Genomic DNA, 16941 nt, shown 5'->3' with positions numbered 1-16941 from the left:
AGCCTGCCTCAAAATGTAACAATAACAGTAATAATAAATTTCCTGAGCACCTCTCCTATTTCAAAACTATTAATCAAAGCCAAAAGTGGGAGCTCATGTCTGTAAACCTAGCACTTAAAAAGCTAAAGAAGGAGGCACTGTTCCAAGTTTGAGGTTTACTGGGGCTATATAGTGAATTCCAGGTCAACTTGAGCTACAGAGGAAGATCCTGTCTCTAAACCAAGAACAAGCAAATAATGGGGGGCTGGGGGGCAGTTTTAGTGTCAGTAGAGCTGACTGCTTCATTTCCAAATAAGGAGATTGAGTAATGTAAAATTTACTTTCTCTAAGCAGTATAAATTGTACACCTCAACTTAGTAAACAAGGCTTTTCACAAATACTCATAAATTTATAAAAATGACCTTGAGTAGGGGAGACAGAAAACTAAAGCAACTATGTAAAATTACAGATATAAAATTTATTAAGAGAATGGACAAGAAAATATCTAAGGGGCTGGAGATGTGGCTCAGCTGACAGAATGCTTGTCTAGTACTCAGGAGGCCTTGGGCTCCATCTCCAGCACTCAGACTTGATGTGCCGGTGTTTGCCTGCAATCTCAACAACTGGAAGACAGAAGCAGGAAGACCAGAAGTTTAAGTCATCCTCAGCTACACAGCAAGTTCAAGGACAGTCTGGGCTCTAAGAGACCTTATCTCAAAAAAAGAAAGAAGGGGAAAAAAAAGAAAGAAAGAAGAAAATATATTAAATGAATTCTACAAACTCTAATACGTACATCTCTCAGAAGGGGTATCAGTCTGAGCTTTTCTATTTCAAAATACACGTTTTAGGGGTTTTCATAAAACTTAATTATATGGGTTGAAGATTTGAGCTCAGTGACACAGTCCTTGCCCAGCAAGCAAGTGCTAGGGACTGGGTTCCTAGAACTTGGGAGGGAACGACACAGCAGCATTAATTATTCTTTATAAATGTTTGAGACAGCTGCTTTGACTATAAGCATGTACCATTGAGGATATAGACAACTGTATCTAATACAGGACCTAACTGTAAATCTATCTGGAAAATAAAAACAATCCCACAAGCCAAACACCTTTTTCTTCTAGTCCTAACGTAATAATCATCTGTTACTTACAGCTACACTAGCCTCATGTGCGAGCCTTACATTTGCTTCACAGGAGACTTCTGGGAAACTGACACTCAAGCGCTTACTGGCACACATGAGGGCCTGACTTTAATCTCTATCACTGACAAATTAAATTAAAATAAAAAAACCAAGCCAGGTGTGGTAGTATATGCCTTTAATCCTAGCACTTGGAGGCAGAGACAGGCGGCCTGGTCTATACCAAGACTTCCGGGCCAGGCAGGGCTACATAGTGAGACCCTGCCTCAAGACAGAAAAAAAAAAAGAAAAGAAAAGAAAAGAAAAGAGAAAGAGAAGAGGAAAAGGTAGTAACAAGGATGGGTTAGGGGTGTGGGTTAGTGGTTAGAACACTTGCCTGACACGCACAAGGCCCTGGAATACACCTCAACTAACACAAAGAAGCGAGCGAGACAAGGTGGCACAACCCTGTAATCCCACAAATGGAAGGCTAGGGCAGGACAGAAGTCCAAGGCTAGTCTGGACTATATAATGAGATCCTAGTTCATAAAAAAGAGAGAAAAAGCCTTAAGGAGTGAGCAAGAAAAAGAAGAGAAAGATTAAGGGTTACCTGTAGAGGGACAAAAGGGGCCAGCAGGCAATACACAGAGACACTCAGAGGTCATGATGTAACTTTTGTCATTGTTTTAAACTTATCTGGTGGTTTTTACACTACCATATGCATACATTTTAAAACATCTCCATACATATTTCACGTGAAGTTTTTCTTAGGTAGTTCTAGGATTTAGAAAAATCACTTTCAATGAATGAAACCACTACCTTCACCTCTTATTCCTACTCCCTCAGCTGGCTGCAGCTTACCTGGTAGTTAGGTGTCACTGAGTATTGAATTCCTGTAGCTGACTGCATGGTTTCAGACACTGCTTCATACACAGGAGGGGCGGGGGCAAGCACCCGGTGCTGGTGAGGAAAAGCCTCTGTGCTTCCAGGAATCCTTCGCTGCTGGGCTGCATACACCGGTGACTCCTGGTCATCCAAACGTCGCTTCATTCTGCACTCATGCTCAGGGATGCACTACAAAACCTGTAAAAATCAAACAGTGACACAGAATTAAAATCTCCCTCTAGAATGACACAGCTTCCCAAGTTGAATATAAGCCTGACTTTCAGAACTGATCTACCCCATCTTAGAGACGAACACTAAATAGTTTCCATACCCCTTACAGTGAGCAAATTAGAACTGGAAGACAGAAGGTGAAGGGACAGAATTTTAATCAATTTGGTAACACTAAGTTGAAAATAATCCTACAAATAAAAAATGCAAACACTTTTAAAATCTTCTTTTCTAGTCACTCTTCTGTGGTGGTTTCAATGACAGTGGCCCTCTAGGTCATACATTTGAATGTCTGGTTTCTAGTTGGTGGACTGTTTAGAAGAATTAGGAGGTGTGGCCTTCTGGGAGGAGGTGTGTCACCAGGGGTTTCAAAAGCCCACACCATTCCCAGTTACCCACTCTCTCTCTCTGCCTCCTAGCTGTGTCTCAACACGTCAGCTCTCAGCTACTGCTCCAGCCCCATGCCTGCCTGCCTGCCAGGCCATGACAACCCTGAGCTGTAAGCAAGCCCCCAATTAAAACGCTTTTTCCTCTAAATTGTCCTGCTCATGGTGTTTCTTCACAGCAATAGTACAGTAGCTAAGGTAGCTCCTGAAACACTATTATAGTTAATACTAGTTACATATTCACATGATGCAAATATAACTCTCAAAACTTAGTACTAGCAGGGAGTATGCTTGCTGGGGGGGGCACGGACTAGTAGTAGATGGATTTAGTTTCATAAATAACAATTGTTACAACTAAAGCTATCATAGAGTGATGACATGCCAGGAGCATGAGGGCAAAGGTTACCTTAAAAAATAATGTACATTTTTAAAAGTTCCTGTTTAAGTCATTTTTAGCACCTCAAACTAAAAAAAAAAAATTAAGAATGATAGAAAAGATGACTTCCAAGTTTTCTTCAGGCTTTTTCTCACATTCTTTACATACAAGAAGTTTCTTCAATAATACCTTTGTAGGGGGCATTCTCATCAACGAGCATACAAAGTCTAAATGCACTTTGCCCAGGACCCCACTTAAATTTTTTTCCTGAGCATTTCTGACATCAGTATCATTAACACAAACATAATATAGTACAGTTAAGAAAGAACACTTGGAAGCCAGCAAGATGGCTTAGAGAATAAAGGTGCTTGCTGCCAAGACTGAGAGTCTAAATCCAATCCCTGGAACCAACACCATGGCAGAGAAAAGGCAACTAACTGCAATTGTCCTCTGACCTACACACACACACACACACACACACACACACACACACACACACACGTACACAGAAGAGATAGCTATACAAATCAAAGATGGGCTGGAGAGAGATGCTCCAGTGGTTGAGAGAGCTCACTGCTCAATCATGAGGACCAAAGTTCCAATCACAACACCCACACTTCTTAGGTCACAGTTCTCTGTAACCTCTCCTAAATGGGTTCTAACCTCTGTAGCACTTATGTGCAGACACAGCCCCCTTCTCCACCACTAACACCCCCCACACACACACACACAATTGAAAATAAAACAAATGAACAGACAGGCAGACAGACTGTCTACTTGGCTGGTGTGAAAGGTCAAGCAGTGTGTGCTTACTATGCAAACAGGAGGATCTAAGTGGAACTTCCAGAATTCATAAAACAAACAAAACTGGGGGCAGGAGAGATGGCTCACTGGTTAAGAGCACTGGTCCTTTCGAAGGTCCCAGGTTTGAGTTCCAGCACCCACACACCAGCTCACAACAGTAACTCAGTTACTCCGGTTCCAGGGGATCTGACACCCTCTTAGGGCCCCCAAGGGCAGCAAGCATGTAAATAGTGCACAGACATGCATTCAGGTAAAAACTCGCCATACACACACAAATTTTTAATGGATAAAAACTTAAAGACATCAACCCTATTTCAAAAAGATAAAAATTATACTTATGGCATGATACTGGGGGGCAGCCTGCAGAACTGCAATTTCAAAGTTCAAGGCCAGTCTTAGTCAGACAACTTACTGTGTTTCAGAATTTCTTTAAAGGGCTGGGCAGCTGGTATCTGTAACCCTGATGCAGAAGTGGTGGGTAGGCCAGAGATAGAATCTCCAGAGCTTGCTGACCAATTAGTCTAGCCAAGTTGGAGTGCTCCAGGTTCTGGAATAGACCTTGAACACATCTGTGTATATTCATAAACACACGCATGCATGCGCGCGCGCGCACACACACACACAAAATTAAAGGAAGGGGCCGGGCGGTGGTGGCGCACGCCTTTAATCCCAGCACTCGGGAGGCAGAGTCAGTTGGATCTCTGTGAGTTTGAGGCCAGCCTGGGCTACCAAGTGAGTTCCAGGAAAGGCGCAAAGCTACACAGAGAAACCCTGTCTCGAAAAACAAAACAAAACAAAACAAAACAAAAAAATTAAAGGAAGGGAAAATTCAGTAATGCCTAGATTTAGTAAATTATTCCCCACATCTGAAGACTTTTAATAGATAAAATCATAAGTCATTAATTATATCTAATTTCTGAGTCTACTCATCCTTTTCACACAAGCCTAAAAAAAGCAGCAGCCCTCCCAAGAACCCTCGTCCCACCAAGACCACTTCTCTTCTCTGTTACCATCACTCACAACCTAACTTGTCATTCCTACACTCATCTTTGAAACATGACCTCAGGCTTCTCTGATTCCACACAAACCTATGCTGGGCTCTCAGACAGTAACCCCATGGTTTACCTTGCAAGCTATTTTTAACATCTTTTCAAAAACTTCAAGCTACAGATATATTCTGATCTGTAACTTTAGATCCAAGAATTATTCCCCAAGTTTGTATGTGATAGTACGTCCAACTTAGTTAACTAGCGTTGAACAGATACCACAGACAGCTCTGAGGGGAAATCATCTAAAATGCCTTTACTGGTTATATTTCCCTACTAAAAACTAACTTATTTAGTTCAACATTTAAAAAAAACCTTATACACATTAAAGGGTTATAAGCATATGTTTATACATGCTATTTGAGAGCTAGAGAAATAACTCAGGGTTAAGAACACTGCTTGTTCATGCAGAAGACCCAGGTTCAGTCACCAGCATCCACCCCACATGGTGGCTCACATGCTATCTGACAACCAAAGTATCACAGGTCACTAAATCTCAACCTATTTGGGGATGAGAAACCAAGTCTTATAAATGGACAGACTACAACGTCCTTATAATTATTGGCTGCTACTTCTAGCCACAAATGAAACCAGAGTTTGGCTTTAGTTTTTATTGGTTTAAAACCTAGATGTTAATATTTTGAGATTAATCTCTACCAAAAAGCCAGTATTTTACAAATGATAAATAAACCAAATGTGTATGAAGAACACAGCACAGGACTATGAAAAAAATAGAATATTTGCTAGGCACTAGATTCTAGCCAAACTCTCTTGAAATTTTGTAGCTTTGGTCCTATTTTATGTGTTTTTGTGATGTTCAAATGCTAGTCTGTGAGCCAGTTTATAGAAAAATGAAAAAATAAAAGATTATAGTGTTTTTCATTAAGTATTAAAAGCACTTTAATTTATTGTGAGATCATGTTTTTAACATTTGCTTTGTTTTTTCTTTATTTAAAATTTTATATGTATGGGTGTTTTATCTGCATGTATATCTGTGCATAACATGTGTGCCTGGTGCCTGAGTAGTACGGACAAGTCAAACCAGGAGGTGGTGGCACACACCTTAATCCCAGCACTTGGGAGGCAGAGGCAGATGGATCCCTGAGTTCGAGGCCAGACTGGTCTACAGAGCGAGTTCCAAGACAGCCAGGGCTACACAGAGAAACTCTGTCTCAAACAAACAAACAAAAAGTAATTGTAGTTTATGGGGTACTGTGCTGAATCGAACCCAGGGCCTTGTACAGTCTAGGCAAGTACCATTAAGTTACATCCCTAATCAGTAACTAATTTTATGACATATTTAACCACATTCATTTCCAGAATGAATTTCCATTTCCCAGACCATTTATATAAAACTGAAGAGATGCTGTCCAGAGCCAGAGTTTTCTCTTAACTATGCACCTTTGCCAATTTCCTATCTCCCCAACTAGTCACTTCCCTTTTAGTAGTATAACCACTCCTTTACTTCGGGCCTTCAGCAGGCCTCATCAAGACAAATGACAATATACTTTCCAATCATTTCTCTCCATCTCTACACTGCTTTCAAATGTACCTCAAATGTAAATCTAATCTACCACTAGCTTCCCAACACTTTAAATACAACCCATGGGTCTGGAAAAATGGCTTGGTAGTTAAAAGCACTGGCTACTCTTCCAGAGAACCAGGGTTTGATTCCCAGCATCCACATGGCAGTTCATAACCTGTCACGGTGCTACACCAAGGAATCCAACACCCTCTTCTGTCCTCTTCAGGCACCAGGCATTCACAAGATGCACATACATACACACAGGCAAATACACTACACATAAATAATTTTAAGTTTTACTTTAAAAATATAACCCAAATTCCTAGAATTCCTTAGTTTAGTCTACAAAACTATTCACTGAAGTCAGAATGCCCAAGCCCAGCACTCAGGGAGCAGAGGCATCACTGTATCAGATCAGCAAGGCCTAAATAGGCAGTCCTAGACCAGCTAGTGCTTACATGACTCTGCTTTAGAAAACAGCACCAAAAACAAAACACATACACTCAAAATTAAAAACACAACCAAACAAAAACCCCTTCTTCGAGTCAGGTATGTCTAGAGGGAGGGAATCTTTACTTCCAGAATCCACTCCTTCCTTTAGCTAGTCTGCCAATTTCTGGGGCAGTAGGCAACACCAATGTTGGGGTCAACTTTATTTGACGCAAGTGCTCTACCATTAAGCTATAATCCCAATCACATTTTTGTTTTTGAAGTAAGTTAAGCTGGCCTCGAACTCACTGTTACTTAGGAAGACCCTGACATCTGAGGAGCTGGGATTACAGGCTTGAGCCACAAGGCTCAGCTATCACTAACTTTGTAGACACTCCTCATACTACAGAAAACTGGTTCTCAGATACGAACCACCTTTCCTATGGATACGAAAATCCATGAACATTCAAGTCTTTTATATAAAATCATGTAATATTTGCATATAATCTATGTATCTTCCAGTGTATTCTGCCATTCAGTTTAATCTCTAGGCAACTTGCCATACTCTGCAAACACTTGCTTAACAACTCTGTTCTCTAGAGGACAACTAGAAAGTCTATACATGATCAGTATAGATGTATTTTTTTTCTCCAAATATTTTTGATCTGAGGTTGGCTGAATCCATCAATGTGGAACTTATGGAAATGAGGGCTTGAGGTTCTAAATTCACAGAAGAAAAATGACAGTAATAGTTAATATACATGGAATAAAACATTAACTTAACCCTTCTAACAAATTTCATTCTTGCTGCTTTTGAGGCCAGATGTTTGTGTAACGGCAGTAAGGCTTTTCCCTCATACTCTCCTGCCTTTGCCCCCAGAGTGCCAGCGGCGTAACAGGCATGCAGCACTGAACTTGGCTCTATTCTGTTTTATAAATGCAGAAAACTCAAACACAAAGATTAGGAAGACCCAAGATGATGCTTTGCCCCTCCCCCAAAAGCTTCAAAACTAGCTGGGAAGCCTAGTTAATCAAAGACATGCGAAATAAAATGCTATCTACTTTAAAGTCAAAACTAAAAGAAAATAATGTTGGTCCCGTGGAAAATACTGTTGGGAGGGACCTCCTGTATTGTTCATGACAGTGAGAATCTGACTGAGTGCTTGCACAAGTGCATCACAGCTCACGTACAAAGGTCAGAGGACAACTTTTGGGAGTCAGTTCTCACTTTCCACCGGGCTGAGACAGGGTTTCTCTTGTTTTCTGCCTGAAGTTTACTCTAGGATAGCTGGTTCATGAGCTTCTAGATTATTCTGTCTCCACCTTGCACCTGTCGGAGCTCTAGGACTGCAGGTGCACACTACCATGTCCTACTTTTCACCTGGATTCAGACTGAACTCAGGTTGTCAGGCCTGTGTCGGAAAGAGCTTTTACCGCTGAGCCATCTCACTGGCTTGGAAGCTTTTAAAAGTATAGTCTAAGCCAGGCAGCGGTGGCACACATCTTTAATCCCAGCACTTGGGAGTCAGAGGCAAGTGATCAGGCAGAGGCCAGCCTGGTCTAAAAAGCAAGTTCTACAACAGCCAGGGCTACACAGAGAAACCCTGTCTACACACACAAACACACACACACACACACACACACACACAGATGTCAAGAAATCTATGAAATGTAAAATGTGCACACTATTTAACCTACCCAATCCACTTCTAGGTCTCTGTCCTACACATCTGCCAAGTCTAATTACTGTAGCAGAGTATGAAAAGAAAAGTGCCTGGGCATTAGCTAACTGAGCTCCATCCATATTATGAGAAATTGAACAACCATTATGAAAATCAGTGCTCATCCTTAACTGAGACATGCTAAGTGAAAATAGGCCCCGGAATAAGTACACACACCATACACTCAGTACTTGTACATTCTATTATACGTCAATTTTATATCAAAAGGAAAAATGCTGGCTGGCAAGACAGCCTGGTGGGTACGACATCTGCTGCTGAGCCTAACAATCCGAGCTTGGTCCCTAGAACCCACATGCTGGAAGCAGAGACTGATGACCTCAAGTTGTCCAATCTCCACAAAAGTGCCATGGAACATACACACTATGGAATACACAAAATAAACCAACAAATAAATACAGTCAAGTGAAAAACTACTATAAGCAAATACTGGCATAGACATGTTTGTCAAGTACTTGTATAAGTGTACTATAGTATTACTGAGAAATAAATCAAGAAATTAGACTTCAGGGGCTTGGTGGTTAAAATGGCTTGGTGGTTAAAAGTACATACTGCTCTTGCAGAGGACCTGAGTTCAATTCCCAACAGCCATGCTGGGCAGCTCATAAGCAGTTGTAACTCCAGTTCCAGGGAATCTAACTACTTCTGGCCTCCCTGAGCACCTGTATGTACACGTATGTACATATGTACATACACACATGTACACACACTCATACACACACCATTAGAAATAAATCTAAAGCAAAAAGGGCTCACAAGGCTGGAGAGACAGGCCCAGCAGGTAAGAGCACAAGAGAACTGGATTTCATGATGATGCTGTCCTCCATCATCAAGAGTACTGTTAAGATACCTAAGGATGCTGGGTGGTGGTGGCGCACGCCTTTAATCAGGAGGCAGAGGCAGGCAGATCTCTGTGAGTTCGAGGCCAGCCTACAAAGCAAGTTCCAGGAAAGGCTCCAAAGCTACACAAACAAACAAAAAAAAAAAAAAAAGAAAAAAGAAAAAAAAAAGATACCTAAGGACACTGAACAGCTCAGAAGGCATATGGTTTTCTTGTGTCTCTCCTGTAGTGTCTCCTCTTCCTCCGCTTCCAAGTGCAATGTACCCCCTCTGCAGCTCCTACAACATGTTGTAGTTGATTCTTAAGGCACTCAACACTTGATGTGTGGTAAAAATCATGTACCTACTTGCCTTTCCTGACAAGAATGTTAAGTTTGTAGTGACAAAGACTGTTCTTCATCAGCCCAGAGCTATTTAAGCAGGTGGTCAATTAAATGGGTGTTGACTCAATTCACTCTCAGAATTCAAGTCCCAATCCTTTTTTTTTTTTTAAAGATGTATTTATTTTAGCCAGGCAGTGGTGATGTACACCTTTAATCCCAGCACTTGAGAGGCAGAGGCAGAGGCAGGCAAATCTTTGGAGGCCAGTCTGGTCTATATAGAGTGAGTTCCAGGACAGCCAGAGCTACTTATCTTGAAAAACAAATGAAACAAAACAAAAAAGATGTAAAAAGATGTATTTATTTTTCCTGTATTTATTTGCCTATGCACCACTTTTATGCCTGGTGCCCACTAGACCAGAAGAAGACATCAGATCACCTGGAACTGGAATTACAGATGGTCATGAGCCACCACAGTGGTAAGAATTCAACAACCCTGGGGCCTCTGGAAGAGCAGCCAGTGCTCTTAACCACCGAACCATCTCTCCAGCCCCCCCACTCCCACCCCTAATCTTTTTTCTCAAAGCCAAAACAGATAGTTCCTCAAAATAAATAATACAATTACTACAATTCCACCTCTGGATAATGATCCAAGGACTAAAAGTAAGAACTTGAACAATATTTGAACATCACATTCCCAGAGAATTATTCACAAAAGCCACAAGGCAGGGTGGAGAGATGGCTCAGTCGCTAAGCACACTAACTGCTCTTCCAGAGGACCAGGGTTCAGTTCCCAGCACCTACATAAGAGGTTCGCAATAGTCTGTAACTCTAGTTCCAAAGAATTCTGATGCTCTCTTCTTGCCTTTTTAGGAACCAGGGACGCAATACATACTTGTAGGCAAAACATACATAGAAAAATGAAATAGACTATAAATAAACACACAAGGTAGAAAAAACATGTCAACTGAAAGAATAACTGTGGTATGTACATATACAAGAGAACAATACTGAGCCTTAAACGGGAGGGAGATTCTGACATACACTGCACCACCAATGAACTGGGAGGACAGAGCTAGGAAAGGAAGCCAATCACAAGAGATAAAAGAGTGTGCAGGCATGGTGGCATGGGCCTTTAACTCCAGCACTCAAGAGGCAGGGGCAGGTAAGAGCTCTGTGAGTTCCAAGTCAGCCAGGGATATGTGAGACCCTGTCTCAAAAAATATTAAAAAATAAAATAAAAGTTAAGGGGTAGGGATGAGAGACACACAGACAGACAGACAGACAGACAGAGAAACTCAGCAGTTAAGAGCACTCGCTGTTCTTTCAGAGGACCAGAGTTTGGTTCCTACCAACATTATCAAGCAGTTCATAACCATCTTAACCACAGCTCCAGGGGATCTGGTGTCTCTGGTCTCCAAAGGTACCTGCATCCACATGTACACTTAAAATAAAAATTTATGTTAAAAAAGACTGTTTCATGTGTATAAAGTTTCAACGGTGGAAGATGAGTAAGTTCTGAAGGTCGATGGTGAAGGCTGTACAAGGCTGTGAATGTACGTAATGCCAATGAATGGAACTAAAAAAGACCAAAAAATTTAAATAACAGTAAACTTTATGTCTTATTTTAGAATTCATTTTAGTTCTTACTATTTATTTATATTGGGGTGGGGGAGTATGTGCATACCAGGTGGGGTGGGATAGGGTGGTGTGTGTGTGTGTGTGTGTGTGTGTGTGTCCCCGTCCCCGAGACCTACTTATAGGAGTTTTCTCCTTCTACCACATCAATCATAGAGATTAAACTCAAGGCTATCAGACTTGACAACAACTGTTTTTACCTGCTGAGCCAACTTGCTGGCCCACAATTTGTTTCTTAATGAGTTAGGATCTCTCTCATGTAGCCCAGGCTGGCCTCAAACTCACTATGTAGTTGAAACTGACCCTCAACTTACCTCCCAACTACAAGAATTGCAGGTTTGTCCCTATACTTGGTCTCATAAAGTTGTGGAGGCTTAACCTAGGGATACAGGCACATGAAGCAAGCACTCTACAAACGGAGCTCACATCCCTGTCACACACAACTAAATTTTTTAAGTACACACTTTTGTTGTGATTAAAATACTCTCTCTCCCTCTCTCTCTCCCTCTCCCCCCCCCCCCTCTCTCCATACTAGATCATTAAGCCAAAGGCAGCTTCACACAGTTGAGGGGACTGGAGTCAGGCTACCTGGATTCGGATCCTGTCTTGACCACTGGTGTAGTCTAAGCCTCTCTGTGCTACTCTCTCCTCAGTCACTCATTCTGTGTTTTTTTGAGGCAGGATCTTCTGTAGCCCAGGCTGATTTAAATCCCCTAAGTAGCCAAGGACTGCCCTGAACATCTGATTTGCCTGCCTCTATCTCTCAGGTGCTGGGATTATAGGTACTGTAATCTTTCCTGGCTCGTACTTCACTTAAAAAAAAAAATCACTATTGTACATGTATATGATTTATAAGTGTGGACTCGTGCAAAAGTCAAAGGACGGCTTTGTGTCACTGGTTTTCTCTGCCCACCTTTATGTGGGATTCCAGGGATCAAACTCAGGTCTTCAAGCCCTAGGAGCAACTGCTGTAACCTACCTGTTGTGCCACCCTGCTGCCCCTATTTATTTTTTATTTTATGTGTGCACATGGAAGCCAGAGGTGAACCTCAGCTATCACTCCCGGAAGTCCATCTTGGTTCTTGAAACAGCTTCCTTCACTGACTTGGGGTTGGCCCAAGCAGGCTAGTCCCAAGGATCCCCCTACAATCTACTGCTCCTCCAGTGTTAGGAGTTCAAGCCCAGGCTACCACACACTTACATTTCTAAGGCTAGTTTTTCAAGTACGTTCCAGAAATAGAACAAGTCCTTTGCTTGCGTGGCATCACACTGCCCCGGCCCCACGCCTTGTTTTCTTTGAAATATTTTATTGTTGGGAAGGTGACACTGATGTGACAGCCAGAGGACAACTTTCAGCAGTCAGTTCTCTCCTTCCACAGTGGGTTCCTGGGATCTAATTCAGTCTTAAGAGTTTGCATGGCAAGTGTCTTTACCAACTGAAGCAACCTCATCTGACAGCTTCACTTTTAAAACATGCATTTCAAGCCAAAGATGTAATCCTAGCTGGGGCAAAGACAAGAAAAATCACTGTGAGTTCTAAGCAGCCTGGGCTACCAGAGAGTCGAAATACACAAACAGCCCATTTCACCATCCCACAATTCAAAGCTGCTATTAAACTACATGTGTGTACATCACTCACACAGACATATACATACATTTACACACCTACACACACACCCCTAAACACATTAGCAAATGTACAGGGCCTGGGGCAGAATCAGAGTTCAATAAATGTAAACCCTTATTACAAGACGGAAGAAGCCATTGTTTGAAAATACATGTACTATCATTTTTTTATTTTATTTAACAAACTTTTAGCTGGGGGGATTATCTGAAACTGGAAAGCAATATACTAGATTACTAAAGGTCATGAACACACCCTCTAAGTAAAATTCTTACACTAAAACTTTAACGGATAGCTGTACAAAAAGGACTTTATTTGCCAGAAATCTTGTCGAATACCCATCTTGATTCTTAAAAAAGAAAAAATTTCTTTAGGTGAACTACTTAAGGCTTGAATTTTAAAAATGCTGTTTTATTTTTAGATATATTTCTATTATTAATTATGTGTAAGGATGTGGGGAATATGTGCACCTGTATCCAGGTGCCCACAAAGGCCCTGGAGCTCCCGTTACAGGTTGACATGGGTGCTGAAAATGGAACTCAGGTTAAGTATTCTCTACTACCTTTTTAAGTTTATACATCTGTAAAACATCCAGGTTCTTATTTTCTGGCCTCCACATCAATTCTATTACTACTGCTGTTGTTACTTCTTTAGCTGAAAAGCGAAGACTTGACCTCTTCATTACATACTGCACAGCACATGGTTTTCAGCCTCCACGACAAATCTAGAATTTAACTTCTGTATGACTAAACACAGACTATGGGCTGGAGAGATGGCTCAGCACAGAGGACTGAGTTGGGTTCCCAGACCCTTGTCAGGTGGCTCACAACCACCTGTTAACTCCAGCTGTGGAGGATCTGATACCCTATTCTGACCCTTGCAGGTGCGAGCACTTGTACACACACACCACTCACTTCAAATCTTTTTTTACAAAGTGGCTTAAACATGTTCATTCAGACACCAATGCATAAATAAGGATTCAATGTTTACTTTTCATGAAAAGTTATTTCTCTAAGATGGAACAACATCCGATCTAGCATGGTTACCTATGCTCTAAATCCATAATGGCCAAAGTAACTCTCCAGCACAGGTTGGTAGGCTATGCTACACAGGTTTCATACAGGAGTTCAACCTACTTTGTATCTAAAAAAGGTAACATTAAGCTTTATGGACTAACCATTACTTAAAATCAAAAGAATACTAAATTCTAATTTACTGTGAAGCTAAGCTTATGTAACAAAACCTTCTTTGGTGAGTATCAGTCAAGAAATCAGAATATTTTACTTAGCTTAAAAAAAAAAAAATCTTCGAAGCCAGACAAGGATACAGAATGAAAACTCTAAAAGAAAAGAAAAAAGAAACAGGCCTGGGATATAGCCTCGTGGTGGAGCAATGCTAATGTGACTTAGATAAACTACAACATGCACAATCACTTTTTAAAATCACCTTTGTCAAAGACCAGTTTTGAGATTAAAATGGAAAGTCAATCCTTTCTGTAAAAATAAAATCTCAGTTTTACGAGCAGCTCAAAGGGCAAAACTGAGTTTAAAGTCCTAAGGCACCAAAACCGGTCGTAAATTTTAGCTATTTACCCACTACCCTTCTGATGCGATGCTCCGCCTGGTAAAGCCACAGTAGCTGAACATCAAGAGAACTCCAAGGAAGGTTGGCGCCCTCCACATTTCCAGCCCCTGATGACTCTGCCCCTCCCCCACCAGCCACTGCCGCGGAAGCATGGGCACAGCACCAGCCGCACCCCACCGCAGGCACTCCTGAGAGGACGCTGAGCATCTCCTCCCAATAATTACTACTGAGAGTAGCAGCTGACCACGCTTCCACTCTTAGCCGTGACGGCACCATCCACGACGCTAGGAGCAAAGGAGAAACGACTACAGCTCCGAGCCCCGATGTCCTAGGCAGAATGGATGGAGGAGCCACAGCATTAAAGTACACCTCCACCGCTCCCCTTCTGCGAGAGCCCCTCCCACCCACAGGGACGCAGGGAGGGGCAGACACAGAGCCCCAACTCCCGGCCAGACGCGACAGCGGGCTTTCCCCAGCGCCGCTTCACTGCCAAGGAGGCGGAAACCCCGGCGGGGGCGGGGCGGGAGGGGCGTGGCATCGCAGCCCCGAACGCGCCTTCCGGCCAACCGGATCCCACGAAGGCGGGGGAACACGGGCTTCACGCCCCCTCGCCGCCGCGCCCTGAAAGCCGCACGCGGGAGACCCCCTTCCTGTCCCGCACACCCCGCGGGCCCAAAGCAATGCAGCCCAAGGCCCCACCCACATGGAGAGGAGGGGCGGGGCCGCAGCCGCGGGTATTTAGCGCGAGCCCGTCCCGCCCCTTTCTCCACCACCGCACGCGCGCCGGCCCCGCCTCTGATCGGCGGGACGAGGGCCCGCCCCTCCGTGCGCACCGGGACTACGCTCTCCTCCCCCTCCCGCACGGAGTGCGGCCCCGCTCCGCCCCCCATAGCCACGCACGGGAAGCCGAGGTCAGCCCCCCCCGAAAAACACACGCCCTCCAGTCCCAGGTTACCCGCCACCCAGCTACCGGACGGACCGCGACGCGGCGTGCTCTCACCGCAAAAGCTCCAGCCACTCAGCCTGCGCGTCGCTCCCGGCGTGAGCCTCGCACCCAGCACGGAGGCCCCGGAACGGCGCGGGCACAGGCCCGCAAGAGCGGACTGGCAACCTCCTTTGCGCTCACGAAGCGGTCACAGGCCTGAGTGCCCAGGCTGGGAAGGAGGGAGGGAGGGAGGGAAACTCCAAGGGGGGAAGGGGAGGGGGAAGATGGAGAAACCGTCTCTGCCGCCTCTACCGCCGCGGCAGCTTCTCTGTTACCCGGGAAATCCCGCCCACTCTCCCTGCCCGCCCCGCCGAGGGAAGGCTTAACCTCGCTCCGCCACGGGATATACTAGCGATCCGTCAAAGGCCGAGCCAATCACCGTGCCGCACAGACCTACTCCCGCCTCCTTCCCTCGCTGGGAGGGGAGGGCGAGCCGCTCACCTTCTCCACGCCCCTATTGGCGGGGAGCGTCCCTAACTCAACCCCGCCTATTGGAGACTGATTGCCGAATCCCTCCCCCAGGCTGCAATATTATTGGAGGAAGAAAAGCACCTCGTCACACCTCATTGGACAGTCCCACATATCCCGCCCCACTACCGCCCCAGCCACAGGCCTAACAAATCGGCTCCCGCCTCCGCCGGTCACCGCATTGGAAGGCTACCTTTGGTTCTCTCACAGCCCCAGGAAGGTAAGTAACCAATGTGGGGTAAAAATGTCCCTAAGTGAGGCAGACTCCACCCACCACACTGCTGGGCCAGGCCCCGCCCCCAACAATCTGATTGGATTATCTTGGCGCCGGTAGGAGCCGCCATTGGACACGGCGCCGGTCCAGGAAGGAGCCCATTCCGCCCTGCGCGAGGATGCTGAACCTTAGCAGTCCTTTTGTGGAATGTTTACACTAGAGACTGAAGCTCAGAGTTCCAGGGCCCGAACTGGAGATGGCGCGGAGCTCAGCGGTCGAAACCCGAGGCTTTAGGATTTGAAGGGGACAAAACAGTATTACCACCATGGAGGACTCACCAAAACAATGACAGAGAACCTTATCCTTCCTACCCACTTATTTTTACACTTTTCACTCTCCTAAATACAGCCATCTGGACTATTCAGCAGCTACTTTCGGCAGCAGACTCCCAAATTAAGGCCTGGAGCTCTAAACTGATACACAGACCCAGAGATTGCAAGCCAGTCGCCAGGGATGGCTGCATACTGTGACACTCGGACAACCTGAATGTGCAGCCCTCAGGGGGCGGAGACAGCCAAGCGGAGGCCTTTAAATGTCACCGCCTGGGCAAGCCTCCGGAAGGCGGAGCATGAGGTAAAATGTATTCCCTATTGGCAGGACAGATCCAGAGACATTTTAGACCAGGGGAACTGAGATGCAGAAAAGCTCAAACAGACCACGGTATAAATAAACCTTGAGGGTGCATTCATATTCA

At 44.2% G+C, this 16941-nt stretch overlaps 2 protein-coding genes across 5 annotated transcripts in view; one reads left to right on the top strand and one right to left on the bottom strand.

Moving 5' to 3' along the window:
• Positions 1 to 16373, bottom strand: part of Sin3a (SIN3 transcription regulator family member A) — a 64722-nt gene extending 48349 nt beyond the window's left edge. The window contains exons 1-2 of one of the 4 annotated variants that reach the window (XM_059267942.1): positions 15833 to 16373; positions 1958 to 2179 (exon numbers count right to left, since the gene is read on the bottom strand). In XM_059267942.1, coding sequence (XP_059123925.1) covers positions 1958 to 2146 — 189 coding nt within the window. In that variant the 5' untranslated portion in view covers positions 2147 to 2179; positions 15833 to 16373. Of the gene's footprint in view, positions 1 to 1957; positions 2180 to 15520; positions 15711 to 15832 lie in introns of those variants that run through there. The other 3 variants (XM_059267943.1, XM_059267944.1, XM_059267941.1) reach the window with 3 other exon arrangements.
• LOC131915619 (proline-rich protein 2-like) lies at positions 14001 to 16941 on the top strand. The gene is made up of 4 exons (XM_059269035.1): positions 14001 to 14009; positions 14931 to 15431; positions 16028 to 16193; positions 16596 to 16941. Exons 1-4 carry the CDS (start codon positions 14001 to 14003, stop codon positions 16715 to 16717), a joined length of 798 nt encoding a protein of 265 aa, XP_059125018.1. The 3' UTR covers positions 16718 to 16941.

This window comes from Peromyscus eremicus, chromosome 7, assembly GCF_949786415.1.
Source record: "Peromyscus eremicus chromosome 7, PerEre_H2_v1, whole genome shotgun sequence".
Taxonomy (NCBI): Eukaryota; Metazoa; Chordata; class Mammalia; order Rodentia; family Cricetidae; genus Peromyscus; species Peromyscus eremicus.
The sequence above is the reverse complement of the archived record's forward strand: the minus strand, read 5'-3'. Positions and strand labels throughout refer to the sequence as shown.